Source organism: Schistocerca cancellata, chromosome 8 (assembly GCF_023864275.1).
Source record: "Schistocerca cancellata isolate TAMUIC-IGC-003103 chromosome 8, iqSchCanc2.1, whole genome shotgun sequence".
NCBI lineage: Eukaryota > Metazoa > Arthropoda > Insecta > Orthoptera > Acrididae > Schistocerca > Schistocerca cancellata.
The window spans coordinates 304,633,092-304,658,053 of NC_064633.1; the positions used below are offsets into that span (position 1 = coordinate 304,633,092).

The 24,962-nt window shown below is 41.4% G+C and overlaps 1 protein-coding gene across 1 annotated transcript in view; it reads left to right on the plus strand.

Annotated features, from left to right (window-relative positions):
* The window catches only part of LOC126095539 (uncharacterized), a 114,326-nt gene that overhangs the window by 19,901 nt on the left and 69,463 nt on the right, over positions 1–24,962 (plus strand). The window contains exon 2 of the mRNA XM_049910320.1: positions 10,593–10,841. Within this exon, the coding sequence (XP_049766277.1) occupies positions 10,593–10,841 (249 nt within the window). The remainder of the gene's footprint in view (positions 1–10,592; positions 10,842–24,962) is intronic.

Sequence of the window (24,962 nt, forward strand, 5' to 3'; positions counted from 1 at the left end):
GGCGCGGACGTCAGATGTTGAATACCATTGGCCTTGCAGAATGACTGAAATTCTGCGGACATGAATTGTGGGCCATTGTCGGAAACAATAGTCTGTGGAAGACCTTCAATGCAAAAGATAGCGGATAACGCTCGGATGGTGGCAGATGACGTCGTGGAAGACATCCGGACAACAAAAGGAAAATTACTGAATGAAGCTACCAGAACCAACCATCGAGCATTCCAGAATGGACCAGCAAAATCGATGTGTAAGCGTTGCCAAGGGAAAGTGGCTTTTGGCCATGCAAAGAATTTCCGCGGTGGTGCGGATTGTTGTTCGGCACACGCCATGCAAGAAGAGCACATATTCGTAATCGCAGCATCGATTCCGAACGACGTACATTGCTGACGAGCAAGTTGTTTCGTTGTCACTATACCCCAATGTCCTTGGTGGAGAAGCTTTAAGATAGAGGACTGTAACGAACGTGGGACCACGACCCTGGACTGATCATTATCAGAACGCAACAGCAAAACACCACGTCGTACAAAAAGTCTCTCCTTGTGAGCAAAAAATCGGCGAACCAACAGATCCTCGATCCGTGACTTTGACAAGGGCCATTGCGTAGCAACAAAACGCAGAACGGTAGCAAGGACAGGGTCGGCAGCTGTAGCTGTAGCTACACGACGAAAATCAATCGGAAACGAGTCTACCACGTCATCGGTTTCCGAATCAATGAGCAGGCAAGCAAGTTCGGAGGAATCGAATGCTCTATCCTCAGCAACAGGCAAACGGGACAACGCATCGGCGTTTCCATGCTTAGCAGTGGACCGATACAAGATATCGTAGCGGTACTGCGAGAGGAAAATAGACCAGCGAATGTATTTCTGCGCTGCACGTGGAGGTACAGGCTTGGTCGGATGAAAAAGCGATTTCAAAGGTTTGTGGTCTATGCCGATGGTAAAGTGACGACCATACAAGAAATCATGAAACTTGGTAACACCAAATACGAGAGCCAATGCTTCTTTCTCGATCTGTGAATAATTTCTTTGCGCAGACGAGAGCAATTTGGACGCAAAGGCAATAGGGCGATCGTGCGAACCATCTTTGTGCGCAAGCACAGCACCGATCCCGAAATTCGATGCATCCACCATCAACAACAGGAGCTTCCGGGGATCGAATGGCGTAAGGCAAGTATTAGAAAGCAACGCCGATTTCAACTGGCGAAAGGCGCGTTCGCATTCCGTCGTCCAGACGAACGGAACACCTTTACGGCGTAAGCGATGAAGCGGAGCTGAAATAGAAGAGGAGTGGCGCACATATGTATGGTAGTAATTTATTTTTCCCAGCACACTCTGTAGCTGCTTCAAATTCTGCAGCGAAGGCAAGTCTTGTATGGCACGGAGGTGCTCGGGACTGGGATGTATGCCATGGGCATTGAGTACATGTCCCAGATAGGGTAAGTCACGAGCAAAAAACACACATTTGTCCTTCTGCAAGCGAAGACCATTTTGTTGCAAGACCTGAAATAATGTTCTGAGATTAACTAAATGTTCTTCTTCCATCTTTCCGGAGATCACAATATCGTCCAGATAGTTTGCTGCAGTAGGGACCGACGCACAGTTTGTAGATAGTGCTGAAACAAGGCAGGGGCGGATGCACACCCGAATGGCAGTCGTTTGAATCGATACAAACCAAGATGCGTGTTAACCACCAAAACGCGCTGGGATTCTTCGTCCACCGGTATTTGTAAGTACGCATCTGCTAGGTCCAACTTCGAGAAATATTTACCCGGGCACAGTTTGTCAAAAAGATCTTCCGGGCGGGGTAAAGGAAAAGTTTCATTCACTAGTTGTGGATTCATTGTTGCCTTGAAGTCCACACAAAGTCTCAATTTTCCGGAAGGTTTTTGCAATATTACTAAGGGTGAAGCCCTGAGAGAAGCCTGCACACGTTCAATTACACCTTGTGATTCCAAATCGTGTAATGTTCTAGCGACCTTTTAATATATCTTGTGTGGGATCTAAAATTTAAAAACCTCTCTCACACCGGCCTGATTTAGCTTCACTGATCAGGATAGTAAAAACATGCGTATATTAAGGGAATTTTCATTGACAAAGCAGGCTTATCACATTCACACAGTTCAATACTGTTCTGTCCTGATTAAATAGAGCTTAACTTAAATTCCATAAGGCAGTGAAGCAATTTCGAAGTCTCGGTGCGACGAAAATTGTCAGTCGATCTCCTGAAAACATTTGTAATAATTATTAACTTTCGGTGATCACATGGGGAAGACCGGAGATCTGCTGGTAAGACCGTGTTAGCCTATTTATTTGAAGTAACTGGATATCTTGAGCATACAAAACGGCAGGTTCGTCCAGTGTAAATCAGACGTTCCCCACTGATCCCATGCAACACAGCGTAGCAAGCAGACACTGTCAATAATAATCAGTTAAATAATACGGGAACACACTCACTTTAGTTTAGTTCATGTATTAAATTCCTTCTCATACAGAATCTCATCAAGAGGGCGACTAACTCAACAATACATACATATACATCCTTCTTTCATGACTAATCGGCAAGAAGTCCCCTATTCATTTCATAAGGGAAAACATAGATAGCAGAGAAGCTATTCCATGGAGTAAATGGACGCTCCAAGGAATAATTGGGCTTGAAACTACTTTGCATTGATAATCGGTAAGATAAGAAGAGATATTTCGAGATATGTACTGAGTTATATAATTTATAAAATTTCTGAAAATATCGCGGAGAGACCGCTGCAAGAGACATTACATCGCCCCTCGCAGCGAGCAAAGTTGATATGTATCCACTTTGCGGGCTAACTATTGGCTTAGCTAACTCGTTAGAATTTGTGGAACATACGTTCCTATAAATTTTAAGAAGTTAGTAAGATTTTTTTTTTTTGCAAGAATTGAAAGAGATTTTGTATCTTCGTTACTAGATACCTAGTTGTTGCTTTCACGTGCACTGGGGCATACCCGCATCCCACATACACAACCAGGGAAGATGGACTTATATAGTTGTTAATCAGGTCTACCTATTCAGGAACTGGCCTTCACAGGGAAACCCCGGTAAACCTGGAGGCTTAGACCCCAACTAGGTATCACAGATGATATGAAAGACAGAGTAATTTAAAAATTTGAGAGTTATCTAGAATTCATAGGAAAGATAAAATCTGCCTTATAGCCAAAAAAAAAAAAAAAACTTTACACATGCAAATTTTTTTTACAATCTTCTGAAAAATTTTCTTCATCGATGTCTTGCTGAACTGCGGTGAAACTGATCGAACAGGAACATGGGACACGGCACGGAGGACAGGCGTCGCATTGGCGTACCGGACAGGAGACGTAACGGATTTGAGAGACCAGAAGGAACCTCAGGAACAGGTACTCAGGATTGTGGCATGAAACAATCGAAATTCGTCTAAGGAATGGTCAACTATTAAAGATTCCTGGAAGAGAAGGGTTAGTCGAATTTTCCAAATTCATTTTGAACTCAAATATGGACCTGATCCATTCAATCTTGCATCTGAGGAATGGGAAAATCCATTCGTCTTATACTTTCCACACCTAGGTGTCTTAATCGATACTATAGTTGCACAATATCACAACTCCAGATCGGAAAACAATTTTGAAAACATGGATAATTTCATCCACCTTCTTGAGTAAGCCGAAAGGTTCTAATCCTGGTTTTAATGGTTTATTTATTTAATTTGTTTTTTCGTTGGCTTTTCCAGGTGGAAGTAGATCTGAATCTTTCCTAATTTGGTTTCAAGTACGAATGTGGATAGCATGTCAGAATATTAAAAACTTTATTATTTGAGACAATTTCAAAAAAAAAAAATTATATCTTACTCATACATGATTAAAATGAAATTTTGCTGAAAGAGAACGTTTAATTAAGTCTTGCTGCATGACCTCTTCAGCTGAAATTAATCTTAATTAGTATATATGATGATCAAATTTTTCTCTTTTATAATCCAAATGCCGCATGTTCTCATGAACATATATGAATGCAATATAACAATAAACAAATCCAACTGGAAAATGAAACATTATTACAAATTCAATGAAGAACTTTCTTATTAACTCTAATTTTATGAACACACACTAAGCTGGTTAATTAAATTCTCTTGAATAGAATTTAGCTCGCGCAAAAAAAAAAAAAAAAAAAAAAAAAAAAAAAAAAAAAACAGCGAGTCTTTGTATCTGTGGACAGTAGCAATCGACTCTAATTTCCTAACGCGGTTCATTTGTTCTCCTGTGAACTGTCAGTTTACAAACACTAACTTCACACGCAAGCGCCGTATTCGATCATATAGTTTCAGTAAACTTATGCTCACTGGAGGTTAACACTCCCTGAATGTATATTATTTCACACGTATAAGCTTCTTTGGTGATCATCGTGTAGACAGATAATCCGTAAGTCTTCACAGCAGTAATAGCTACAGTTCCACTTACTTTTCTAAATATTCCTATACTATCACAGAAGCAATCGCTTACTGTTCATTAAACTATCACAGATGCTTGGCATGCTGTCATTTAACCTATCACAGTAGCTGAGACATTCTGTCCTTCGCACTTCAATTATTTTTTTTTAACACTCAATTACTTCATACAGACTTTTCATTTAATTTGAAACACTTTCCTTAAAAGTACCTCTTTAGGTCTACATGGGGAAATAATCCCTTTATTCTTCCAGAATCCGGATATGCTAATAAATACGCACCAGGATTCGGTATATCAACTATTATATATGGACCAGTATAAATTAGATTCCACTCTCTGATGGTCTTCTTCAACCTTGATGACTTGATGTGTCTTCTTAAAAGAATTTTCTGTCCGATATTGGAAGTCTGAATCCGTTTGATGTTTCTGTCATGGATTTCCTTTCGCTGTCTTGCTTTCTTCGTAATATTAATGAGAGCATTGCGAATTTTTTCTTCCCATGACATTTTGGTGTCCTCGGGTTCAGGCAAGTTATCTACCCAAAAGTTTCTTTCGTTATCTCTGAACATCAGTTCATTCGGGGTAAAGTTTGTAGAACTATGAGGTAAATTTTTATAAATCTGCTCAAACTCGGTCAAATAGTTTATCCAGGTAGTTTGTTTATCATGACAGTACGTTCTCATGAATCTGTTTAGTTCTCGAAAAAACCGTTCAATTAAATTCCCTTGTGGATGATAGCAAGATGTAAATATCTGTTTTATTCCTAGTTGTGATACTAATTTTCTCCATAAATATCCAGTAAATATCTTCGCATTGGCGGAGATTATAGATTTTGGAATCCCTGCATGAGGAATGTAGTCATTTACAAACTTTACTGCGGCAGCTCTTGTAGTTGCTGATTTTATAGGATATAGTTTAACATATTTTGTAAACACATCACAGAATCCAATAATGTACTTAACACCACCTCTGGCTCTAGGAAGTGGTCCACAAATATCACATGATATAAGTGATCTTGGTGCTTCAGGTATTATTGAGTGAAGCGCAATTTTATTTCCCTTGTTGTCCGGCTTAGCCTTTTGACAGAGAATACATTTCTGTATGACTTTGTGCACTTTTCGTCTTATATTTGGGAAGTAACAATAATATCTAATCTTATTAGCACACTTTACAACACCAACATGACCCCAGGTCAAATATGTAAATCAAATTAATCGTTCTTCATATTCTTCGGGTATGCAGACACACCACTTTGGATTCTCAGCCTTCCCAGATTTAAAAAATAAAATATTATTCACAAGCCGGTAGTATTCCAAATTGACCATAGGATTTTGTTGATTGAATTGTCGTATTATAGCATTCCATCGTCGATCCTCCTTCTGAAGCTGAGCCATTGTCTTACATAAATGAAAATAATATAACTTGTAATTATATTCTTGAAGAAGAAGCACTGGAAATTCTGCCTCATTATTTACATCCAGTTCAGGTGTTATTCCTTCTGGAGATCTTGACAACGCGTCAGCTATAATATTTTCTTTTCCGGCTACATGAATACTTTGAAACTGATGTTCTTGCAGCGCCAGCGTCCACCTTGACAAGCGAGGATGCAGCAACTTACAAGTTTGTAAAAAGGCTGGCGATTGGTGGTCCCAATAAACGGCTATCCTTGAGCCATATACGTAATAATTAAACCTTTTCAAAGACCAAATAACTGCTAAAGCTTCCAATTCCGTAGTGGTATATGCTCTTTCACAGGTGGATAAAACTCTGCTAGCAAATGCAATTGGACAAAAGGTTTTTACACCATCGATGTACCTAATTTGAAATAAACAAGATCCTAATCCGACATCTGATGAATCAGTGACTAACCAGAATCCGACATTCATATCAGGGTGGTATAATAACGGAGCATTTATCAGTTGACCCATAATTTCACAAAAAGCCTTTTCACAATCATTAGACCATTTCCATGGTACATCTTTCCTCAGGAGCCGGTTTAGTGCTTCATAGTTCATTGCTTGAGTTTTAATAAATCGACGAAAAACGAAGCCAAGCCTATAAAGTCTTTCAGTTGTCTTCTGTTTCTTGGAGTTGGAAAATTTTTTATCGCACTAATCTTCGCTTCTGTTGGAAGAATGCCTTTTGCATTAATCATATGTCCTAAGAATTTAATTCTCTGTAGAGAAAATTGGGATTTTTTTTAGATTTGCAGTTATACCAGTTTGTTTGAACATAGCAAAAATCCTCCTAATAAGTTGTACATGTTCCTCCCAAGTTTTAGAGGCAATTAATACATCGTCCACAAAAATTGTTATTCGACTACGTAGTTCTGGTCCTAGGGCATAGTCCAACACAGAAATAAAAACTCCAGAGCTGATATTGAGACCAAACGGAACGACCTTCAACTGATAGCTTCTCCCTCCATATATAAAAGCAGTATATTTTCTTGAGTCCTTGTCTAACTGGACTTGCCAGAACGAACTTCTCAAATCAATACTGGTTAAACAGGATACATCTTGAAATTTCTGTATTAACTCATCGATGTTCTCCGTATGTGTGCGCACAGGTACTATAATTTTGTTTATTTCCCTTGCATCTAATACCAATCGAACTTTTCCTCCTGGCTTTGGTACAACAAGCAACGGAGAACAATATGGGCTGTTCGACGGTTCAGTAAGATTCCAGTTTAACATTTTTTGTATCTCTTCCTGAACTGGTTGTTTTAATCGCCAGGGAATGGGATAGTGTGTGCGGCAAAATGTCTTATGGGGCTTAATCTGTAATGTACAAACATATCCTCTAGTAATTCCGGGCTTCTCATCGAAAACTGACTCATATTATGTTAATATATTGAATAATTGTTCCCTCTGACTATCCGTTAGGCAATCTGACTCAGCAATCTTCTGTTCGACTGTTTGTCTGAAATCCTCTTCTTGAATTGACTTGATCGGTAGTCGGCACATATTATTCTTTTCAGCACAAATCAACTGCACAGCAGCACCACGGAAATATCGCTCATACACTGCCTCCTTTCTCAGTAAGATCAGTGTAACAGTGTAACAGTGTAACTGGTAGAATACTTAACTTTAATCCACAATTGTAGAACATCGCTCTTGTTTGTTCCTGTTCAGGCTTCACAATATTAATTATCAAATGCTATGGCGCCTTGCTAGGTCGTAGCAAATGACGTAGCTGAAGGCTATGATAACTATCGTCTCGGCAAATGAGAGCGTATTTGTCAATGTAGCATCGCTAGCAAAGTCGGCTGTACAACTGGGGCGAGTGCTAGTACGTCTCTCTAGACCTGCCGTGTGGCGGCGCTCGGTCTGCCATCACTGACAGTGGCGACACGCGGCTCCGTCATATACTAGCGGACCGCGGCCGATTTAAAGTGTGGTGTCTGGCGGTGACACCACAGTTTCAAATGATTCCTGAGCAAAGTCAAGTGTGTCCTGCCGATCCAATATGTCCATCACTTGTTGAAGGGAGGGATTGACTAGTTTCAAAATCTGTTCCCGTATACGAACATCAGAAACGTTCTGTGCAATTGCATCACGCACCATAGTATCTGAATAAGGGAGTCCACATTCACACTCAAAAGCACAATCCCTAGTAAGGCCTTGCAAGGTTGCAACCCACTCCCTATTAGTCTGACCGGCCGTACGTTTTGTACGAAAGAAGGTATACCTTTTCGCAACTACATTGACTGATTCTTTGAAATATGCATCTAATGCAGACAAAATTTCTTCGTAGGACAGAGTTACTACGTCGCGTCGGGGAAATAATTTCACTATCACACGGTAGGTTATGACGCCTACGGAGGAAAGGAGAAAAGGCTGCCGCTCGTTACCTTGAATTCTGTAGGCGGCGAGATGGAATCCAAATTGGCGTGACCACTCCGTCCAGCTTTCCAGTGCCGCATCAAAAGAACGAAAAGGCCGTGCAAAAGCGTGTTGTGGCTGCGTGAGCGGTGGAGCGGCGGCTGCCGCATCGTTTTGCATTGCACGTTGACCCTGGACGAGCTGTCCAAGGGCATCCAATAAGGCCTGCGTCTGCTGATTCTGCAAGCGACAAAATTCATACATCTGGAGATTGTGGCGAAGCCATGACACAAGTAAACCAGGAAAATCAATATGATCGCAAAATCCTCGTCGCCAATCCGTTGTGACTTGGCAAGACAGCCAAGCCACTATGATTGGTAGCCGAAATGCACGCGTTTAAGCTCACGCAGGCTGGCGTGAGGTCTGGAACTGTACAAGGTAATTAATATAGCCAATAATGTACGTTGCTGCTGGAATACTTAACTTTAATCCACAATTGGTGAACATCGGTCTGACGGTACATGCATCACACGATAAATAGCAAATGATAATGGCGCCTTGCTAGGTCGTAGCAAATGACGTAGCTGAAGGCTATGCTAACTATCGTCTCGGCCAATGAGAGCGTAATTTGTCAGTGAACCATCTCTAGCAAAGTCGGCTGTACAACTGGGGCGAGTGCTAGGAAGTCTCTCTAGACCTGCCGTGTGGCGGCGCTCAGTCTGCAATCGCTGACAATGGCGACACGCGGGTCCGACGTATACTAGCGACCTAGCAAGTGTGGTGTCTGGCGGTGACACCACAGTCTTTAGCAAAACCAAATATTCTTATGAACAAGAGATTTTGAGACAATATCTGGACTCCCAAAGTTCTGTGAAAATTCGAAGTATTTTTGTTCTTTAAAAGTAATTCCCACAAATGGGAAACATTGTTCTTCATACGAGTGATTGGACATAAACTGTATGTTGAACGAACCAGATAAAAGCAGTGAGATCAAGGCCTGCAAGAGCTCTGTGGAAACCTTAAAATTCACATTCTATCACCACTAATTTCTCTGTACTCATGATTGAGCAATTATTTGTGTACATTTATGAACTTTAAACGACATACGTACTTTTTTGTTCTGGATTTAAATTAATCAGCTGCAGAAATGACACTAAATTCAGGGTTAAATTAGAACCACTCTACACAAGCGAGGCATTATTTAGTTCTACCGTGGCAGCACAGGTGTGTAGATGGTTCTAGAATTTGCAGAGGCTATCCATATGCTTCTGAACGAAAAACTACGGCTACATCTGGTTACAGGTCATCCTTAATTTCTGCCAATCACAGAACTGCTCAGTAGTGAGTGAAGAGCATCATTACTAACTCCTCAACTTACACACAGCACAGTCCCAGCATATTCCATTTAATGGCAGCAAATTGGTCTATGCTCGCATCTTACTGCCAACGACTTAATTTCTGTTACAGTACTGTCACTCCATAAAGTTGACGAGAAACTAGTGTTATGGTGTAACACACCATCGTTCACGCCCACTCCCTCCTCGACCCCCCCCCCACATACCACACCCATTGTGAGTGTTTCATAAATTGTGAGACCAAACGCAGATTTATACCCGAGTTAACCAGCTTCCTAACAGCTTTTCTGATTGAGTGTTATGCTATTGCTCTGAAGAGGAATATTTACTGAAAATACGAATATTCTATATGGCGATCATGCAAGGTTTACATTCTTTGAGTTATATTATTCGAAAAATTGTGAGCATAAGTAACTGAGGACGACCTATCAATTAATGGTAGTAATTAGTGAAATTTAGTATAATCCATCTGTCATCTGACTATTATTAATAACTATGTTTTGACCTATACTGGACTGCGGTACCAACTTAAATATTTAGTACGGATTTGTTACTTAAATTCTGCTACTTAAGACATTGTCAATGTCACCAATATTCACCATAGTAGTGTGACTTAAGATCTTATTTTATTTTATCGTGAGGTTTCAGCATTTCCTTATGCCATCTTCAGGTCCCATACGCCTAGAATAATGACTGCTGAAACTGATAGCCTTCACGATAAAACAAAGTAATATCTTAAGTTACACGGCTGTTGGTGAATTTTATTGGCATAGGCAATTGCTTGACCAGTCAATGTCCCCTGTCCATGGCGGACCAACAGAGACTTCAGACATAAGTGGAGTCCATGCCATGTCGTGTAGCGCCACTTATGCTCGCTAGAGGGGGCCCTACACATTAGTCAGGTGCACCATTTTCTTCAGTGTTTCTTCCAATAACTGAGTGAGTTCGCTCACCTCTGCTGCCCGCAGGTTCGGCTGCCTCACAACCTGCCGGAGCACGGCGTGGCTTTGCCCGGTGGCGGCGCCACCGGCGCTCTGGCGGACGTGCTGTCCGGTGCTGCTGACGCCGCCATGAACCCGCGCATGCTGGTCCACATGGGCACCACCGACGCCGTCTTTCTGATGCCAGTGGTGAGCCGCAGCCGCGTCTGCGTGGTGGTGCCACGAGCGCCGCTGCTGCCCTTCTACAAGACGGCACTCCGAGTCTTCACGGTCGAGGTCAGTGACCACATACACTTGTCAACACTTCGTCGCACTATTACACCGATCACGTTCAGACTGCCTCGTGTAAGGATATATCATTTCAACTGTGAACAAGTATTACTCAGATTTTCTAGTCATTTTAGAATGCCGAGTAGAGGATGATGGGGAAATTTGTAGTAAGAATGCCGAGTAGAGGATGATGGGGAAATTTGTAGTACCTAAGCAGAACTTTAACACAATATTGTACTCTTGACCTGCCCACAAAACAAGGCGCAGTAACTTGTGAGACAATGACGTAACCCAAATCTGGACTAGCCCTAAAGCATGTGACAGAGGACATGTATAGAACGCTACAGTACATGTTATGTGCTAAGAAATGTTTAAATATGTCATATCAAATGGAAGAAACCTGTGCTATGTGCATTTATCAAATACAGGACAGCAAATGCGTGCGTGAGTCGGACTTACAATGAGTACCTACCTGGCATCAATAGACGAAATATGTTTGGTGCACACAAATGAATTCAGTTGCAAAGTATTGAATTTTTTTGATCTTTATGATACAGCGTCATGTGAAAAACCTTATTTTTATCTCTGTCAAACTGTGCCACCGGGTGGCAGAAAAGGTTGAGCCTCCGCGCGAACGTGTTTCAGTTGCCTTTCTACTATGCTCCAGAAGAAATGCGACCTCGATAAGGACCTCATATGTAACAATTGTCTAATCGCGTTTGTACAACCCTTCAGGATAATAAGTTTCGCAGTGCGATTTGGTCTTCCAGCAGTTCTCAATCTGTGAATTCAGTGTTGGAAAAACGCTGCCCTTTGGTGGTTTGTTCCCATTCCAGCTACGAGTATATGATGATAGCACAGGCTCGTGAAGAGATAGGAATGGGCATCATAACGGTCTTGCTTTGGCCAACATGTTACATAAATACAATGAAACACAGATAATATTTTGACATTGCCTTGAAATGTGCCACAGTTCCATGTGATTTGTGTACACAGTGCCTGGAAAAATCCTAACACCAAGAAGGAGTTTTGTGACATAAACGAAAGTTGGTAGGCGTGTTTTTATATCTGAAAGATGACATCATATGTCGCGTCAGTCACAGGGGACTGGCGGTAGTAGCACCTCCGTACTTTCTCTTTTTCTTAGTTCTCAGTCTTTCGACTGGTTTGAAGCGGCCCACCATGAATTTCTCTCTTGTACCAATCTCTTCACCTCAAAGTAGCCCTTAAAACCTACGTCCTCACTTATCTGCTGGATGTATTCCAATCTCTGTCTTTCTCGACAGTTTTTGCCCTCCACAGCTCCCTCTAGTACCATGGAAGTCCGTCCCTGACGTCTTAGGAATGTCCTATCATCCTGTCCCTTCTCCCTATCAGAGTTTTCCAGGTATTCCTTTCCTCTCCCATTCTGCGCAGAACCTTCTCACTCCTTAACTTCAAAGTTCACCTAATTTTCAACATTCGTCTGTAGCACCAAATCTCAAACGATTCTCTTCTCTTCCGGGTTTCCCATAGACTATGTTTCACTATCATACAATGCTGTGCTCCAAACGTATATTCTCAGAAATTTCCTTCTCAAATTAAGGCCTATGTTTCATGCTAGTACACTTCCGTGGCCAGGAATGCCCTTTTTGCCATTGCTAGTCTGCTTTTTATATCCTCCTTGCTCCATCCGTCATTGGTTATTTTGATGCCTAGGTAGCAGAACTCCTTAACCTCAACTACTTCGTGACCATCAGTCCTGATGTTAAGTTTCTCGCTGTTCTCATTTCTGCTACTTTTCATTACTTTCGTCTTTTTTCGATTTACTCTCAATCCATACTCATTAGACTATTCATTCCATTCAACAGATCACATAATTCTTCTACACTTGCACTCAGGATAGCAATGTCATCAGCGAATCGTAATATTGGTACCTTTTCACCTTGAATTTTAACTCAACTCCTCAACCTCTCTTCTTCGATCGCTGCTTCTGCGATGTGGAGATTGAAAGACTACATCACTGTCTTACACCTTTTCTTAATCGGAGCCTTTCGTTGTTGGTCGTCCACTCTTATTATTCCCTTTTGGTTCATGTACATATTGCGTATTACCCGTGTCTCTCTATAGCTTACCCCTATTTTTATCAGAATTTCGAACATCTTGCACCATTTACCGCTTTTTCCAGGTCGACAAATCCTATGAACAAGTAACACCACAACGAGGATACAAATAACGTTTGCTTTAAATACACGTTGTAACGGTCGGAAGCATTGACTGTGTGCATACATAATGAACCCTAGCGACACTAACGCATTTTCCAAGACGGAGTGAGGGTACCTTATGCCCACCTTAAAAAACATAAAAAAGGAAAATTCGTTAATTATTGTTGATTTATATTAAGAAATGATGTGTTAGTAAGGCCTGGGAAACAACCCTATCGTGTAGCACACTGTTAGCATTGTCAATAATCTTTCAATAACGTGTAACATTCATTATGAAAACTCTAACAACTTAAAAACGCAAAATTCGTAAACTGTTAACTTCTTATCAAACCATATAGCTTTGTGTAAGATCCTGAACTTCAAAACACTGAATAAGAATCATTGTGACTTCTGCCACTTCGATTAATTTTAACTGAGAACTTTAAAATGTTTATGGATTTTGATAGATGGAATCCTTAAGAACAATAAATACTTCTTTTCAAAATTTCAAAATATTAACTAACTGACTAGTTACAATAGTGTCAAAAGGTGGGCACGAAGTACCCGCTTTCCTCCGACTCCAGTTTCATGTTGGAATGTTAAACTTGCATCTTATTTGGGAACACAGAGGGAGCGAATTTAAGCACATATTAGCAGCAACAATTGATTTATCCTCGCTGGGCATCGTGTCGAACTGAGTTTGTGTTCTTCACTCCAAGCTACTCTGAGTCTATGTCAGAGTTAATCAATGGTAGTGACTGGCGAGTAATGTCGGCTGAGTATGTCAGCAGCACATGTGCAGATTATTTCAACGAGCGAGACACGTCAGGAGACCACGGGCAACATACTGTCTTTGTGCCTCTTGTTCAAATATAACGTCCCGCCAATAAAGGCAAGAAGTTTAAGGCTGCTTGGCGGAGCTCAGGTGATCGTGTTCAGTATACACTGGCACTCCACATCACAGTACGATTCATTGCTCCATAACGAAAATGGAAGATCCTGTACTGCATTCATGTTTTATTGTGCTAAAATGTGAAAAATCTAAAGATGTCTTATAACAACCCAGACAAAAATATCATGGAGTCTTGCCACCAAGCAAATCAAATTCAATCATTTGGTCTAGTATCACAAATCTGAAATTACATATTGTCTATGCACTGTATATGAAAAGTAATTAATTTTGTGATTTACTTTATTAATATAAATTAAAATGTCGTCAGGCGAGGAAAACGAGATGTCTGAATTGAGGTGTTTTGATCAACTACTTCTCATAAGTCCAATCCCCTCGTTCAACTCATGGGAGATTATCTTCAGCACAGAGCACCTGACGGAGCGACACCTCAACCACTGCCTTGCGGATCTTCAAAGGCAGAGGGATTAAAACCGGACGGAAAATTCTGCCAGCTTGAAAGGAAAAGGATGGCTGCTACACAACAATTGTTACCCTGCTCAGCACCGTGGACGCTGCTGGGGGAAATCTCACACACTGGCAGCCCTCCAAATAAAGCCGCGGAGTACTAACGACAATGGCGACCGGAAATAGGACAATGGTTTTTTTATAAAATATCGTATTAAGAGCGTGACGTTGGATGTACGTAAGAGGAACACTAGATGACAGAAAATTCATATTCATCCTGTGAGTTTACAAAAGTCATGCTCATATACAGACGGCGGTAGCTTCGCGTAAACACATTTAAAAGGGCAGAGTATTGGCGGAGCTGTCACTTGTAATCACGTGACTCACGTGACTATGGTCGCAATAAGGCAATTAACAGACTCTGAATCCGGATTGGTAGTTGGACTTAAACGCACGTGATGCTACCGTTCGGAAATAGTTATGGAATCCAACATTCCGAAATCCAAAGTGTCAAGTGTGCGCCGAGAATACCAAATTTCAGGCATTAAATTCCCACCATGGACAACGCATTGGCCGACAGCATTTACTTAAAGTCGAGAAAGCGGCGTTTGTGTAGAGTCATCAGTGCTAAAAAAAAGAAGCGACACTACGTGAAATAAACGTAGAAATCATTGTGGGACATGTAAATTAGAATAGTGCGGCAGAATTTGGCGTTAATGAGCTATGGAGGCAGACGATGGACGCGAGTACCTTTGCTAGCAGCACGACATTGCCTTCAGAGCCTCTCCTTGGTTCGTGCACGTATCGGTTGGACCCTAAGAAAACTGTGGTCTGGAAACATGAGTCCCGATTTTATTTGCTAAGAGCTGATGGTAGGGTCGAGTGTGGTGCAGAACCCACAAAGCCATAGACCCAAGTTGTCGACAATGCACTGTGTAACTTGGTACTGGCTGTATAATGGTGTAGTCTGTGTTTACATGGTCAAACTGTAGCGATCACTGATTGGAAATGGGTATGTGCGACTAGCTGGAGACCATGGATGGCAATGCGCAGTGTCACCAGGCCGCAATTGTTCACGACTATTTTGAAGAACATCCTGGTCAATTCGAGCGAATGATATGGCCACCCAGATAATCTGACATGAATTCCATCGAATATTTATGGGACTTAATTGGGAGGTTAAGCCCTGCACAAAATCCTACACCAGTAAAATTTTCTCACTCATGGACGGATATAGAAGTAGCATAGCTCAATAGTTCTGCGGGAGAGTTCCAGCAACTTCCTGAGTCCGTACCACGTCGAGTTGCTTCATTACGCCGAACAGAAAGCGATATCGCATGAACTTTGCCACGTCATTGTACGTAAACCCAAAGCCACGGTACGATGCGTGGTGGAAGGTATCTTGCACCATAGCTAGTCATTTCGTTCCCTATCCAACACCCAATTAGAGTGAGGGAAAAACGACTGCCTATATGCCACCATACGAACCCCAGTTTCTCTTATCTTCGTGGCCAATAAGTGAAATGTACTTTGGTCGTTATACAATCGTTCTGCAGCCAGATCGAAATGTCGGTTCTCTAAAGATTCTCAACAATATTTTTCAAAAAGAACTTTTCCTTCCCACCAGGGATTGCATTTGAATTCCGAAGCATCTCCGTAGCAAGTGCGTCTTGTTAGAACCTACCGTTAACAGATGCAACAGGCCCTCTCTCAACTGCCGGCCGGTGTGGCCGAGCGGTTCTAGGCTCTACAGTCTGTAACCGCGCGACTTCTACGGTCCCAGGTTCGAATCCTGCCTCGAGCATGGATGTGTGTTATAGCCTTAATTTAGTTAGATTCAAGTAGTTCTAAGTTCTAGGGAACTGATGTCCTCAGAAGATAAGTCCCTTAGTGCTCAGAGCCATTTTAACCCTCTCTCAACTACTTCGATGTCTTCCTTTAATCCGACCGTGCGTGGATCCCAAACAGTCGTGGAGTACTGGTGTCCGTTTCAGATGAACCACACTCTCTTAAAATGCTCCCTATAAAGTCGATTATTCGCCATCCCTCTTATAATTCTGACATGCTGGCTTCATTTAATATCGCTTTGCAACGTTACGCCCAGGTATTTAATCGACACGACTGTATCGAACTGCACACTATTACATGACAGATTTGTTTCTCCTACTCATATGCATTAACTCACACATAACTACTCTTAGAGCTAGCTGCCATTCATCACACCAACTATAAATTTTGTGTGACATATCCTTATACCATAACACAACAACGACACCTTCGCGGACGCCACAGCATCATCAGCAAACTGCCGCAATTTGCTACTGGCTCTGTTCGCCAGATCGTTTACGTATACAGAAAATCAGAGCGGTCCTACCACACATTTCTGGGGAACTTCTCATGAACACTCCTCGTCGAGGACAACGCATTGGTTTCGGTTACTTAAAAATAGTAGTGATGAAGAGTAGGCTGAAGTTCAAGACATTAGTCAGGAAGAATCAATACGCAAAGAAGTGGGATGCGGAAGTACTAAGGAATGACGAGATACGTTTAAAGTTCTCTAACGCTATAGATACAGCAATAAGGAATAGCGCAGTAGGCAGTACAGTTGAAGAGGAATGGACATCTCTAAAAAGGGCCATCACAGAAGTTGGGAAGGAAAACATAGGTACAAAGAAGGTAACTGCGAAGAAACCGTGGGTAACAGAAGAAATACTTCAGTTGATTGATGAAAGGAGGAAGTACAAACATGTTCCGGGAAAATCAGGAATACAAGAATACAAGTCGCTGAGGAATGAAATAAATAGGAAGTGCAGGGAAGCTAAGACGAAATGGCTGCAGGAAAAATGTGAAGACATCGAAAAAGATATGATTGTTGGTAGGACACACTCAGCATACAGGAAAGTCAAAACAACCTTTGGTGACATTAAAAGCAACGGTGGTAACATTAAGAGTGCAACGGGAATTCCACTGTTAAGTGCAGAGGAGAGAGCATATAGGTGGAAAGAATACATTGAAAGCCTCTATGAGGGTGAAGATTTGTCTGATGTGATAGAAGAAGAAACAGGAGTCGATTTAGAAGAGATAGGGGATCCAGTATTAGAATCGGAATTTAAAAGAGCTTTGGAGGACTTACGGTCAAATAAGGCAGAAGGGATAGATAACATTCCATCAGAATTTCTAAAATCATTGGGGGAAGTGGCAACAAAACGACTATTCACGTTGGTGTGTAGAATATATGAGTCTGGCGATATACCATCTGACTTTCGGAAAAGCATCATCCACACAATTCCGAGGACGGCAAGAGCTGACAAGTGCGAGAATTATCGCACAATCAGCTTAACAGCTCATGCATCGAAGCTGCTTACAAGAATAATATACAGAAGAATGGAAAAGAAAATTGAGAAAGCGCTAGGTGACGATCAGTTTGGCTTTAGGAAAAGTAAAGGGACGAGAGAGGCAATTCTGACGTTACGGCTAATAATGGAAGCAAGGCTAAAGAAAAATCAAGACACTTTCATAGGATTTGTCGACCTGGAAAAAGCGTTCGACAATATAAAATGGTGCAAGCTGTTCGAGATTCTGAAAAAAATAGGGGTAAGCTATAGGGAGAGACGGGTCATATACAATATGTACAACAACCAAGAGGGAATAATAAGAGTGGACGATCAAGAACGAAGTGCTCGTATTAAGAAGGGTGTAAGACAAGGCTGTAGCCTTTCGCCCCTACTCTTCAATCTGTACGTTGAGGAAGCAATGATGGAAATAAAAGAAAAGTTCAGGAGTGGAATTAAAATACAAGGTGAAAGGATATCAATGATACGAATCGCTGATGACATTGCTATCCTGAGTGAAAGTGAAGAAGAATTAAATGATCTGCTGAACGGAATGAACAGTCTATTGAGTACACAGTATGGTCTGAGAGTAAATTGGAGAAAGACGAAGGTAATGAGAAGTAGTAGAAATGAGAACAGCGAGAAACTTAACATCAGGATTGATGGTCACGAAGTCAATGAAGTTAAGGAATTCTGCTACCTAGGCAGTAAAATAACCAATGACGGACGGAGCAAGGATGATATCAAAAGCAGACTCGCTATGGCAAAAAAGGCATTTCTGGCCAAGAAAAGTCTACTAATATCAAATACCGGCCTTAATTTGAGGAAGAAATTTCTGAGGATGTACGTCTGGAGTACAGCATTGTATGGTAGTGAAACGTGGACTGTGGGAAAATCGGAACAGAAGAGAATCGAAGCACTTGAGATGTAATGCTATAGACGAATGTTGAAAATTAGGTGGACTGATAAGGTAAAGAATGAGGAGGTTCTACGCAGAATCGGAGAGGAAAGGAATATGTGGAAAACACTGACAAGGAGAAGGGACAGGATGATAGGACATCTGCTAAGACATGAGGGAATGACTTCCATGGTACTAGAGGGAGCTGTAGAGGGCAAAAACTGTCGAGGAAGACAGAGATTGGAATACGTCAAGCAAATAATTGAGGACGTACGTTGCAAGTTCTACTCTGAGATGAAGAGGTTAGCACAGGAAAGGAATTCGTGGCGGGCCGCATCAAACCAGTCAGTAGACTGATGACCAAAAAAAAAAAACTTAAAAATTCTTGAAACCACTCGTGTTTATTAATCCGTGTAATCTTCCCTTGCTTAACAATCTGCAGCTGGGTACCATGTCAAATGCTTTTCTGAAATATAGGGATATGGAACCTGCCTGTTACGCTTCATCCATAGTTTGCAGCATATCATGTGAGAAAGGATCAGTGATTTTCGCACGAGCGATGATTTAAAAACTGGTGTCGACTTGTGGTAAGTAATTTTCCCGGCTCAAGGCAGTTTACTATATTCGAACTCAGAAAATGTTCAAAATTCTGTAGGGAAGCGATATTAATTGTACTGATCTATAATTTTGGCGGTTGTCTTCGTAACTGAGTCAAGATGAAATTGAAACGATGTAAGTTCCTTGTAGAAATTGGATCTTATACCGTGGCTTCTTAAGATACTAAAGCGTCAGCGGAAGTAGTAATATTAATCAGTCAAAATTTTAAAGTAAGATACAGGGTGATAATTGCACTATATACAAAACCGTAAATTACTTGCAAACTAGGATGTGTACACACTTTATTCAACATGTAAATGTCACTACAGATACTCTAATTTACGTTATGACATGTTCGATATGTCTGCCATCATTGGCGATGATGTGGCGCAGACGAATAGCGAATTTCTGCATGACCCGCTGATGTGTCGGAACATCGATGCCATCGATGACCCCCAGACTGGCTGTTTTCAGCTCAGAAATGGTGTTGGGGTTATTGCTGTACACGCTGTTTATAATATAGCCCCACAAAAATGAGTCGCATGTGTTCAGATCCGGAGAATATGGCGGCCAATCGAGGCCCATGCCAGTGGCCTCTGGATACCCTGGAGCCAAAATGCGGTCCCCAAAGCGTTTCTCCGGGACATGAAACACTCCTGCTTCGATGGGGCGAGCTTCGTCTTGCACGAACCACATCTTGTCAAAATTAGGGTCACTTCAGTTAATGAGGATGAAATCATCTTCCACAACCTTCACGTACCGTTCGGTAGTCACTCCGTGACTGGACACTGCTCACCACAGTCACCCGTTGATGGCGAAGAGGTCTTGATAGCGAAATACGGATTCTCAGTCCCCAAGTGCGCCAGTTTTGCTTATTGTCAACTCATCCAAATGATAGTGGGTTTCGTCCTTGAACTATACTTACTAAACATGCTAAATCCCATCACGCACCGCAGCCAACCGTTCCGTTTGAAGGTCCAAGTGCAAATCGTTGAGAAGCTATGAAGATGTTACTTCATGTAGGTCAATAATTGTCACCCTGTACCCTCATACTCATGGGTAAATGAAAGGACATTATCCTACGTGACGCTCAAAATATGACACATGAACTCAAAAGTGCGAAGTTCATGGTCAATGGCTCCGGCCACATACAAAGCCGGAAAACCAAAGTCGGAACAGTCAGAGATACAAGACCATACGAGTGTCGATATCAGCGACGCAAGTGGAGCATAACTAGCGCCAGTCGTCACGGCTCAAGCAGCAATCGCAAAATATAGGTGACTCCACACAGCTAAAGAGCACACCAGTAGACCAAGAAAAGGGCCACTTTAACCGTGGCCGAAACTTTGGCTGCTGTGGTATAGTTTGGTATAGTTTTCTTTCTTTACACTATGACTCTGTGCGACACTCAGAAAATCTTTATTTCAAGTACCTATAAGATTTAAAGCAGAAAGAGGATTTCTAAGAGCAGTATACACCAAGTTCCCAAAAGAAGGCGGAAAGGAAGATACAGAAAAAATTTGTGAAACATTACAAGAATCATTTGGTGGCGTCATGAATGGAAAAGCAGATGACATTATGGGTATAATGGGATACTTTTGACAGATTTCACATGCTTCAATAAAACCGCATTATGAAAGTGGCGTGCAGCGGCTAGGTAGATTATTTATTAGCCTGTTTCGATGTAACTGACTTAGCAAGCATGTCTTGGGGGTGGGTTGGCAGGGCCCGCGCAAGCAGCGGCGAGAGACGGTGTTCAAGGGTTGGAGAAGTTACCTACCTGTGAGCCGAGAAGCCCTAACGGGCTGTTGGAGTGAACTAGGCTAACAGCGAGTTCTGGCGGTGGCAACCATTGTTAGTAGGATAAGGAGTTCAGACACGTGTGATTCTATTAGTATTCACAGAACCTGTGGCACGCCTGACTAATTACTACCCAACTTGTGGAACTGCAATGCTAACGAAAAGCTCCCTTCTGGAAATACATTTTTATCCAGCCTTCCTGTTCACTGCCAGTGCCATACTAGTGAGGACTGTCTAGGTAATTGCTTCTGCTAGTGTAACAGCGTGTGTGTGTGTGTGTTTTTGTGTGTGTGTGTGTGTGTGTGTGTTTGTGTGTGTGTGTGTGTGTGTAGTTAGGTATTCTCACAAGGAAATGGTCAAACAACACATGTCAAAACCTACGCTTAAATTTTTTACGCAGAAAGAAGGCAACGAAAGAAATCCCGTGTCAAATTTTTAGCTGCTAAGAGGCACTGCAGGTATTAAAAAAAAAGCTCAAAATTTCCAAATTTGCAGCGCGCCAGGCGGCTGTAGAACTAGACACATACACACTGCCGAGATCGGTGGTACATTTCTTAATAGGAAACACGACATGACCCGATCGTAATATGTAAACGACGTTTCAGGTTACCGTTCACTGATAGTTTCTCTGACACTACAGTATGCAGTTACAATTCTCTCGAATTAGCAACTCAAGTAACATCTATTAAAAAAATTTAAGTTTCTTTTTGCAGTACTGCTAAGTATTCCTAATTTCCAGGCTTCGTCGATCTGGATACGCATGTTCAAGAAATCGTACAGAATAGGATGTCGCAAAATTACCAAGTTTACGTCACGTGAGCATGTAGAGCAGCTGCCAGTGATAGAGAATGCTATAGAGATATTCATAGCTGACGTAAAGACGAACTTGCTGCTATCCCCGAATGTGCTCTTTATAGCGTTGATGAGTCACGTTTCCTGAAAGCACTGCGTGCACATCGCACTTTACCATTTCCGGGTGAAAGAAGGACGGAGTCGGTTGTGCAATCAATGAATGCAATGACACATTCATATACGATAATGCCAGTGATAAGTATGAGTGGGTTACTGTTTCCTACAACCGCAAGGCAAATTAGGACCAAAAATAAAACATCGACAGTTTAGTTGCAAAAAATTTTGTAATCAACGTATCAAATCTGGAAAAATGGGAAACAATAATTTTCAACATTTCGTTCTAAACGTATTCCTATCAGATACAGAAACTAAGTCATTGCTTTTATTGGATTAATGATCTGGATATAACGATGCCTCTGTTTTTGTGGAGGAGGACGACGAAAAATCTCTATATATAATATGAATTCTGCCTGGAACTACCAGTGCAGTTCAACCTGTAAATAAAGTATTTTTTCGATATTGGAAAGCATTTTCCAGGAAATTACCATACAACACAATTTCCGATACCTCTCTGATTTCAAGTTTATCAGCAGAACAGTATTCTTAAGCTTCATTCATTTGTGTATTACCAGTTTTCTTCGCCACACTTTACTACTTTGATCAAGTATGCCTGGTATGCTGTGCAATATGCAGAACAACGGCTGGGATTATTTCTGACTCCATCCCACTTCCGTCTAAATAAAACTAGTGGTTACTGCGAAGTGCATGACTGCATCAATTTTTCCTCAGTTTGGTGCCCCTGCTGCAAGAAAAATGTTCGTTTTTGTCGTTCAATACACAGTTCTCATTTTTGTGACGACTACAGGTAATAAAGAACTGTTTCACTGGTGGTTAAATGTACAACATTCAAACATTATTATAAGGAATGGCCTACAGAAATTGTTATAAAATGTAGTAGTGCAAGACACATTTCAATTCAACATATTACAAGTCCTCATTGATGGAACAAGGCTGCGACATCAAACACAACCATGATTTTATTTTCTCTGCTAGAAACTTTTATCAGAATTATACGTGCAAGAACTGAACTATCGATATGAAGTTATTAGAAAAAATGTTTTTATGGTTTTAGCCAGGTTTTAACCGGAACAACCAAGCTAACAAAAACGAGCAAAAGAGCATGCTGTCTGCTGTACGCGGTATGACTCTTTCATGTCTTTCAACTGCACGCCACTGAATCTGCCTATGTGTCCCTAACCTTCCCCAGTTACCTAATCAGAAAATGGAGACTTGCATTTAACGTGGAATCCGAACCACGTGTCTTTCGTGCCACTCCAGCATCTGTGAGAAGTGAATTCTCGGTTAAAAATCATAGTGAAAAAGTTGTGGTCTGAACGGGATTTGATCCTGCGCTCTCTGGATCACAATGCACGCTTTGTCACTAGACCATTTTTGTTTTAGAAAAAACCAAAAAACTAAAAACGAATATGACCATGACATCTTACGTAAGTAGTGGAAACGCTAGCTTTGTCACCTCTGGAAATGATGCTCGACGTAGGTAATTACTGTTCTATTCATAAATTACCTCTCAGGGTCAATGAGAAGCCAGAGAAAAATAGCAACCGACATACAAGGAAAATTTTGGACCAGTGCTAAGTAAAGATGGAGATGTAGTTCCGTGTAAAGTGCACGATCTCCACCTATATCACGTTTCGATACAAACTGAGACACATAAATTCTTCCTTCTCTGCTGTCGTGTCCTGACATAGGTGAGAGAGGGAGAAAAAGGGGTTACTGGTCAGCCTGTGCTCCCGAGCGGTACAGAGCACAAGGCAGAAGGACAGTTCACAGCAAATGCATTTGATTGCTTTCTTCTATCTAAGCCAACACTGGTACAGACATCTACAAAAATGCAATTGGTGAGACTTGGTAGGGAACTCGTTGTGGAGACTCTTCAAAAAACAGGGTTTTCCAACAGTTCTTTATTCCAGACAGGACTAACTAATACACTGGAGGCTAGTTCTAGGTTTAGAAAACGCATGAATGACACTGTTACAACAGCAGCCAGTTCAGAAATCCCAGGAGTGGATGCTAACCACAGCAGCAAACACTAGCATCATCTTAAGGCAACAACTTAGTTGGTAAACAAAACATAGTGAATGTGACACCGTTCACTGAGGCACTCCAAGTGAGCGGGCAGACTTACGCGGAGCTGGACCGAGACTGGAGTCGGCTGACGCTGATCCGGCGCCCAGATCGTCTGACTGAGAACTCCGCCAAAATGCGGAATCTAGGGGTATTATATAAAAATTTAGTTTCTGCAGGGCATCGTATAACTTTCTTGGCTAATGCCTTTCCAAGATTGATGTATGAAATACTCCTTCTTTCATACAGACAAGGGGGAGATTGAATCAAAAATTAAATACTTGAAGACTAACGAATCGCATCGATATGATTGAGTGCCTAGCAGAATATCAAAGCACTGTGCTGCACATCTTAGCCCTATATTTAGCCATATTTGTAATTTTTCCTTTATGAATGGTCAGTTTCCTGAAAGATTAAAGTACTTAGTAATAAAGCCGCTTTATAAAAGGGAAGAAAGGGATAGTGTAGACAATTTTAGATCTATTTCTATGCAATCAGATTTTGCTAAAGTTATTGAAGAGTCTGTTTATGTAAGGATAATTGATCATTTTATATCACACGATTTACTATCAAATGTACATTTCGGCTTTACATGTCGTTTAACAACTTAAAATGATATATTCCCTTTTCTCTGTGAAATATTGGATGGGTTAAACAAAAGGTTTATAACAATAGCCTAAATTTTTGATTGAACTAACGTTTTCGTTTGTGTTGGTCACAAAATATTTCTCCAGAAATTGGACCATTATGGAATACAAAGAGTAGCTCATAATTGGTTGACCTCTTACTTTAGCAATAGACAACAAAATATCATTATTCACAATGTTGAGAATGAGGTCGAGTGGGGTATGGTCAAATGGGGGTGGCCACAGGGGTGTTGGGGCCACTCCTGATCCTTATGTTTGTGTATTATATGTCCGCTAGTATTATTAGTAAATCTAAAATATTTTTGTTTGTTGACAC